This window comes from Rhagoletis zephyria, unplaced genomic scaffold (genome assembly GCF_001687245.7).
Source record: "Rhagoletis zephyria isolate East Lansing unplaced genomic scaffold, Rhagoletis_zephyria_1.1 Rzeph_scaffold_00476, whole genome shotgun sequence".
NCBI classification, from domain to species: domain Eukaryota; kingdom Metazoa; phylum Arthropoda; class Insecta; order Diptera; family Tephritidae; genus Rhagoletis; species Rhagoletis zephyria.
This window is the reverse complement of record NW_016157560.1, coordinates 23,897-32,858: the sequence shown is the minus strand read 5'-3', so window position 1 is coordinate 32,858 and position 8,962 is coordinate 23,897. Positions and strand designations below refer to the sequence as shown.

General features: G+C 39.2%; 1 protein-coding gene across 1 annotated transcript; it reads right to left on the bottom strand.

Annotated features, from left to right (window-relative positions):
• Positions 1-6,307: 6,307 nt before the first annotated feature.
• Positions 6,308-8,951, bottom strand: LOC108359838 (uncharacterized). Its single transcript, XM_017611904.1, has 3 exons — positions 8,751-8,951; positions 8,251-8,648; positions 6,308-6,407 (listed from the first exon to the last, which is right to left on the bottom strand). The coding sequence occupies exons 1-3, from the start codon at positions 8,949-8,951 to the stop codon at positions 6,308-6,310; spliced, it is 699 nt and encodes a 232-aa protein (XP_017467393.1).
• Positions 8,952-8,962: the final 11 nt, after the last annotated feature.

Genomic DNA, 8,962 nt, shown 5'->3' with positions numbered 1-8,962 from the left:
TAGAAGAATGGTGCTTAACCTTTTTAAGAAAAACCTTAAGCTTTAAAACATAATTTACTAGGAGACCAGAAAAAGGTGCGATGTCCGATAAGTTGTTTTGTAAAAATCCCACAGAATTTTGTTAACAGAATTTGCTTCTTTTTTATGTACGTATTTTATTTGTTATACATAATTATTTATTTGTTATACATAATTACTTATTTTGTCCAAATTAACTAATTAATAAAAGTTATCTGTTCTATAACACTGGTCACCAGCATTTTTGCAGAGTAACAATGTTATATTTCTGAAAGAAGTAATAATGTTGATAATTTTTGGAGGACAAAGTTATAGTGTAGTGCAGGCATTCATATGGCTAGCTTAGGGCCAAATTCACTGTGCGTAGTTAACTCAGAATCGGCAGTTAACTACAGATTTTTGTTCTGAAAAACTTTAGTTAACTGTCGATTCCGAGTTAACTACGCACTGTGAATTTGGCCCTTAGAGTGAAAAGTAGTTCATTTGTAGAAATTTTAAAGGAGAGAAAAACAACCTTTCAAAACATTTCCTTCAAGAATTTTGCAAAAGGTTCCGTTGCAAATTAAAATATTTAAATGTTTTTGTGAGCTTATCGAATTTACTCGAATTTTCGAACTTAGAAAATTTGCCTTAAATTGAATATAAACGGGAAGAAATAAAACAAGCACGTTAGTTAATCCTTTTGGAGACGTTGCGTTTTCAATTTACCTTGCTTCCTATAGCCAAATATAAGTTTTCAGAAAAAGTGGACATAGATTCGATGATAATGGGTCTTTCTTTGTAGGACTTCTTTGCGTTGGCAACTACAGTTTAAAAATTTTTAACAATTCACAATAATAATTGGATTAAAAAATAAAAATCTGGGAATAAAATTGTCACTGAATCGGGTCTCGATACAAGTACTTTCTTCCGATACCTACTCAGTACTCGGCTCAAAAGTATCGATACCAAAGTTACTTGGTATCGGACGAAAATTATCGAGTATGTACTGGTATTTACTAGTATCGTTTTGTCCCTATATGCATATGATTAACTATTGGTTCGTTCGCGTAGCTGTTAATTGTTCATGTTTAACCAAAACTTACAAGTTTTTGCGTTCGCGTACGCAAAAAACTTGCAAAGTAGGGGAAATTGAGAGAGCAAAGTGACATTTCATTTTGAGGGGAAGCTGCTGGTTTCTGCTGGAAAAATTTTTGCCAACAGCAATTTGCCAACAAATTACAAAATGCGACTAATTAAACTTGTAAGAAATAAGTAGTTATTTGTTTAATCAATAAACTGTGTCAGTATAACACTTTGTGATAACTTTTCGTACGTTTTAAATTGTACACATTTGAATGTAAACAAAAATTATATCAGCTGTTCGTCTAACTTGCAAGTTTCTGCAAATTTTCTGTTCGCGTACTATTTTGGATATTTCTCTCTTGTGAGCGAACAGATGACATTTCGCCGGAATTTGGCAGTTGGTTGGTTTCTGCTGGAGATTTTAAACGAACGCACTTTATATCAGCGAAAGCTTACGAACAAATATACATATGTGCGTATAATTGTAAGAGCGAAGCATAGCGGGAGTATATTCAAGTAAACAATATGAGAATAGCGGGTGAGCATATGTACATAGGTGTGTATAAGAAAATGCAAACACAAATTTTAACTGCATTGGGGTGAATAACATACGCATTCCTGACCTTGGCTATATTTTAGGTATATAATAAAATAGATGACAAAGACATAACTACCATATGATTGACGAATGCAATGGTTCCCCATCGGTGACCCAATATCCGGGCTCCGTTGAAATGCATTTCAAACTGGCAAAACTGCTAGCTTGTGGATGGGGCGCCGAATGATTCCCTTCGATGTGCGAACATCAACCACACGAATTTTCGAATCCTTTCCTGGTATGCAATTTACAATTCTTCCCATAAGCCATTTCTGCGGTGGTAAGTTGTCTTCATGTATGATGACCATTGTGTTGTTTTCGATGTTTGGCCGATCTGCAAACCATTTTGAGCGTATTTGTAGCTCGATGATGTATTCATGTGACCATTGCTTCCAAAAGTTTTGTTTGATTGTAGCCATTTGTGCCCACTGTTGCGCATTGCTTATGTGGGATGACACGTTTCGCTCCGGAAGTGCTTTTAGTGCGTCGCCAATAATGAAGTGACCTGGAGTCAATGCTTCGTAGTCGTTCGGATCGGAAGACAATGGTGTTATTGGCCGCGAGTTCATTACCGCTTCGATTTCTACCAAGGCTGTTGTGAGTTCCTCGTAAGTAAGCCGTGAGTTTGCCATGCTGCGATTAAGATGGCCCTTTGCTGATTTCACGGCCGCTTCCCAGATCCCGCCNATAAGCAAGCCGTGAGTTTGCCATGTTGCGATTAAGACGGCCGCTTCCCAGAGCCCGCCAAAATGAGGTGCTCTAGGGGGAATGAAATTAAAATTCACAAATTCGTTAGCACAATACGAAATAATTGAGTCTTGATTTACTTTTTCAAATAAAAATGATTTTAGTTTCAGAAGTTTATTGCAAGCGCCAACAAAATTTGTCGCATTGTCGCAAAATATATCAGATGGCAAGCCTCTCCTTCCGCTCATCCGCTTCAAAGATGCCATAAACGCTTCTGTAGAATGATTCGAAACGATTTCTATGTGCACTGCCTTGGTAGCTAAACAAACGAAAATTGTGATGTAGGCCTTGTAGGGTATCTCGCCTCTAATTCGCAGGTAAACGTCAACAGGTCCACGGAAATCAATGCCGCAGCGGACGAACGGGCGTGACGGAGTCAATCGCTCAACTGGTAGGTGCTCCATCAGTTTTGGCTTGTAGCGTACACAATGTATGCATGATCTGACCACTCGCCTTGCCACTTCACGCGCGTTGATAATCCAGAATTTGAGCCTTATCAAAGCTACGAGGGCCTTTGGTCCAGCATGATAATGACTGCGGTGAAGATGTCGCACATAGTTGATGATGAATTCGCATTTGCTTGGCAATAGTAGTGGGTGTTTCCTCTCTTCTGGATTGTCCGCCTGAGTTAAACGCCCACCAACGCTCAGTAATTGAAATCCTCTGACCGACTCAAGAAAAGAGTTCAAATAACGCAATTGTCCATTTGTGGTAAGATTTTTCTGCAAAAGATGAATATCATTAGCGAAATGTTCTTGTTGTATTTTACAAATTATGCAAAGCAGGGCATGATGCAATTCTTGTGAGGAAAGAGGTCCTCACTCATTGGACTTAACAACAGGTCGTAGATTATTAGCGAATCGAAACATCCAGCCGATTAATCGAATGCTGCTAGTGTACGAGCTCTTTTTATTGACGACTTCAAGAATGTGGTTGGTTTTTATAGTTGTGGTGAATGCTGACTTTCGTCTCTCGGCTTCTACGGTTTCCATATCAACGCCTTTGTTTTCGTTTTTAGGCCAAACCTCCANTGTTGTGGTGAATCCTGACTTCGCCTCTCGGCTTCTATGGTTTCCATCATGATAAAAACATAGCAAGGTATAACCGTTCTCTCAATTTGTCGGCCATGATTTTTTTTTGAAGTTTGCCAACATTTCAAAATCATATAAAAGTGAAAATAAAAAATTGAAATTGTTCGAAATTGTTGTTGCTTGAGATTGAAAATGAAAATGTGTGTGTGAGTTTGTGAGTAAATTTAAAAATTAAATTGTTTGGAAACGTCAAGAATCTTAAAAGGGACTCTCAGCGGTTCTACCTTACTATATTTTTATCATGGTTTCCATATCAATGCCCTTGTTTTCGTTTTTAGGCCAAACATCCATGGGTTTGTATAAAAATGTAGGTACAGTGTACCAAATTGAGCTGCCGAGCTCTGCCACCGTACATCCTCTGGAAACTATGTCTGCAGGATTACTGTGTGTTGGCACATACCTCCTGTATTTCTGAAACCCGATTTCCAAGGAACGTCGAAAGCGTTATTGAGTGCATCTTCAGCTAATGTAAGACCACTTGTGAATCTGTCCAGAGAAAAACGTTCAAAGATTTATTGTAAAAAATTGATTTGATTTTTGAAAAAAGACGAGCTAAAAGGAGAGCGCCGCAAAGTTCTAGCTTTGGAAACGACCGTTTTTTGATGGGGGCGACTCTGGATTTTGCGATGAGACAGCGAACGATAACACTTCCGGACTTGGTAACTATTCTTGCATAGATGACGCATTCATATGCTAGAATGGACGCATCACAGAAGCCAAGCAGCTGAAGGTCTTGGGTGTCTGTTGAAAGACAATACCTTTGCACCTTAAGTGATGATAGGTCCAATACGCTGTTAAGAAAGCTTGTCCATACGGAATGAATGTTGTGAGGCACGAATTCGTCCAAATCCAACCTAAGCAGCCATAACTCCTGCAATAAAATTTTTGACGTAATGGTAACAGGCGTCAACAAATCAAGAGGGTCGAATAATGTCACTCCCACGACAGCCGGTTCTACGTACCGGAATGACTCGTGTTTTACCCGACCAAGGGCTGTTATTTCGGCGATCTAACCCCGTTTAGGTCGGCGAAGTATCTCATAAGTTGTTCGTCCATAGGGCTACATTCGCTACGTTTTTTTCTTCTCAGGGCTGGCATCGAGTCAAACCCAGGGCCAGAAACCTACACCTGCTGTGTATGCCAGAGACGACTACGCCACAACTCCACCTCAGTCAAGTGCAATGCTTGCGAGGGGTGGAGTCACCTCAGAGTCTGCTCAGGACTACGGACACAGCCTCCACGGCTAACCCCAGTCCACCTGAGCAGTCCCACACAAACACCACACCACAACAACATAACACAATAGACCACACCACAACCGAGACAGACCACAGAACACACACAACCGCACCACCACCCACACGCCGCCGCCAACAACTCTTTGCACGGTATGTCAGACCAGGATATTCCGTAATATGACATCTGTCAAGTGCAACACCTGCCTTGGCTGGTGCCACTTTAGGGCATGTTCAGGTCTGCGCAAGAGACGAAGTTGCACAGCAATTCAACATTGTTGAATTGTGCCGGGTAAAACGTACACCGTCGAGATCGCGAACGAGATAATGGTGGTGGCTTAGCGTTCATCACGCCCACACCGTGCAGTATCGTCTTATCGAAGTAGACATCCACCGCAGGGATACCACCCTAGAATGTCAGGGCATTGCTATCCGGTAAGGCGATGTTGAGCTCGAAATATTCAACGTATATATACCCCCTGTCACCTGCTGCCCGGCAGGATATCACCCTGACATAGGTGCGCTCCTCAGCGGTGAAAACCGAATGGTAGTAGGTGACTTTAATGCGCACCACGATCTTTGGCACTCAAGCCTGTCAAACGATCGTAGGGGAACAGATTTGGCTGAGCAGATAGACGATTCGATATTCTACATAATGAACGACGATGCACCCACCAGGATTATGGGCAGCTGCTGCAGCTCGCCAGACATAACAATAGTCAGCGCTGGTCTGATAAACAGCATATCTTGGCGACCAACTGCAGTGAGAACCTTCGATGTGCGATTAACTGAACATAAACTAATGTGCCGGATGCGGTAGGAACGGCAGACCAAGCCGTGCACATAATTGAACGTTGGATGGCGATGAATAGCTGATGCAGATGGATATAATGCTGGTGCCAGTAAGATTACGGCGCACCCGCTAATTTGAGGTTATGTTCGCGTGCAATTATGTAGCAATGCTCAGTTATCGGGGTCACCAATATGTGGATGTAGTGCCACTTACGAATACGCTTTATTTATTATAAATAAATCTCGTACAATATTTTCTTATTATCAAAAAATAAGTTATAAAATTTACATATATGGATGTATAGATACCAATGAACACGCGATCGTTTTGGATGATTTCCAGAAGTGAAAAAGAAAGAAGACAAAAAAGAGCAACGCTAAACGAATAAGACAGAGTTGCATTTTTGTCTTGCTGGATTTGGTGTTGCCACAATTTGTAGTCCGGCAAGAAGAATAAAAAAACGACACGAAGTTTTGTTCTTGTGCTGGTGCGCTTTAGCACACAGTGGTGTGGGATGTAAGAGTGCGGTTCACCCAAATTCGGATTTTCCATGAAGCTCATGTGTCCCAAACGCTCGTATTCATCCATGAAATACACACTATTTTCTCAAGTGTGATAATTTTGCTAAACTACGTTCTTGTGCGTTTAATCATCTCAGTGCGGTGGTGTACAAGTCGCCTAAGCAGGAGGGATCATCCTTGAATAGCAATTTCACTACTATTCTTCCAGCTGGATTCCTTGAAACAGTGGTTCTGTACGTCTACTCGCAAATCGTTCCTTCGCGAGTCCAAGGCTCGGCATTGACAGCTACTTCCTCAATTCTCCATAGCTTCTCCAGCTTGGCATCCAACGAGTCAGTGCTGTAAATAAACATGAACATTGAGAAAAGTTGTTGCTTGATTAGAACCGACCCGATATAACCCACCCTAATAAAGTTTTTTGCAATATTGGTAAATTTGTTCCAAGTCTCATCCGGCCAACTGCCAGCAGACTAAAGAATGTTTCCATACCTAACAGCAAATCGATTTTTCTGGGTACGTAAAATTCGTCATCGGCGAGGGTAATATTATTTGGAATATTCCAAGAAGTGCCTAAACTAAACCGTAGTTTCAGTCGTACATTTTTCACCTTACAATCACCATTACAAATATCACGCGTAATGTTGCATTAATTAAGGTAATTAATTTCTGTTTATTATCGTAACTATTATTACTTGTATTTCTTTTGTTTTTCTATTTTTCCTCTTATTTTTAATTTTCTTTTCTACTCATTATTTAAACGTATGATTCATAACATGATACAAAAAAAAGGTAGTTTCAATAAACAACTTTTTGATTAAAAAGGAGATTTTTGACAATTGCTCAATTGTAAAAAATTCGAAGCGGCGTTAACCAATTTAATTTTTTTTTGATATAAGGGATTTTATATCCTAAATTTGGGAGTATAAATAAAATAGTTGTATTAACCTTTACCTTTTAAAAATAATTAATATATTTTCTTAAACCCCTTTACATTTTACAGTAAATTCGATAACTACTTGTCAAAATCTTTATTTTCGCATTAATAAAATTTTATTAAACATATTTTAAAATTTTTTAGTGTCATTTGTCATCTGATTATTTCGCAATGTACTAGCTAGCCACGACTATTACAGTTTTCTATATCGGATACGTTTATTTCTGATATATTTCAGACACTGAAATTACACATTTCGATATTGTCTTTGTTCATGTCTTTCAAGTAACTTGAAAACGGAATTTACTTTGGGACCCATGGGCATCATGACTTTCAGACAAGTGAGTATTATCTAATTCTAGTATATTTCGACAATATTATTTGTTCTGTGGGTAAAAACAAAGATATTTTACTGTTCAATATTGGAGGGGGTGTGAACTAAATTGATGATTTATTGTTAGTGTGGAAACTAGAAACACAATTATCAACTTATTGAGCATTAGACCCCATCTCTTTCAAAAACAAAAGGGGAAATGTTCGGCTATTTGTTCAATGGTTTTGTGGTATCAAGCGGAGACGGACCCATTAAAAAATTGGGTAAAATTAGAATTTTGACAGGGAAAATGTAAGTCCAACTCCGGCTACGCTGACCACAGTATTTCTTTTAAAAAAGTTCATACTTGAAACCGAATTTATTCGTAAATTTTTATCTGAAAGTTAGAAATCTTTATTTTAAACTAACGTGTAATTGTTTGACCACATGTGTGTGTGAAAATTTTTTGCTTTGGGTTAAGCATTTGGACACATTAACCCAAAACTATTGTACAAGTAACCGAGCCGTACCCAACAATATACCTTTTGCTTGTTCAAATTTCGATTCTAAGAAAAAAATGTTTGTAAATAACCAAAGAATTAATAATAAAATTTGAAGGGTTTTAGATATTGGGTCTGGTAGCATGAAATGTCACAATCTACTTAATTGTCAGGTTGTTAATATGGCGACCAAAAAGTGACAATGGAACTACCTTCTTTTTTGTATCATGATTCATAATATGTAATTGTAAACCTAATGCTACTCATAAATTTTATAACTTTTGTATTAGGATCACCATATGAAATAAATCAAATCAAATCAAATCAAAAAATATCGCTTTCGCGTAATGCAGAACGTTCGCGGAAGTTCGAATTCGCATTGCTGCGATTTTATATTAGTTGGAATTTTGTATCTAATGTTTGTTGACAACTTACTGATGGATTTCAATGGTTTGTTTACTTTTCGGTAACGACAGTCTTTGTGCGAATTCCTCAGTAATAAAATTCACCTGAGAACAGGAATCTAGCAGGGCTTTGCCTAGTCTGTAATCACCTGACGAATCACGAACTAAAATCATGGCAGTTGCTAGAATAACATTGTCAGACGACGAATTGTGCATGTGTGTGTGCACTGCGGCTTCGCGTGATGGTGGAGGATTTGTTGTCTGTTGGGCTGATGTGGACCCGCGGTGGAGTAAGCTGTGGTGCTGCTTTGAGCAAACCTTACATCTGTGGGTTGATGGGCATTGAGCCATTTGATGTCCTTTAGACAGGCAATTGATGCAAAGTCCCATTTTCTTCGCTTGGTCGAATCGCTGGGTGATGTTGTAAGACTTAAAACGATCGCAATTAGAAATTTTATGGTTTGTGCTTGAGCAAACAGAGCACGGCGTATTGGAGCAGGTAAATGAATATCCCTTTGGCTGATTCCTTACCTTACTTAATGCAGCTTTGCTGTTACCTGGAATAACTGCTGATCCTGTGTGGCTAGCTTCCATCGACTCCAAATATTGGCAATGCCTTTCCAGCACCTTCACACAGTCGCCCCACGTCGGCAGCGTCTTAAAATCCAAAGATTCTTTCCACTTTTTATTGGTTTGTTCATCCGATTTCTGAAGCACCAAATAAATGAGCATGGCTTGGGAAA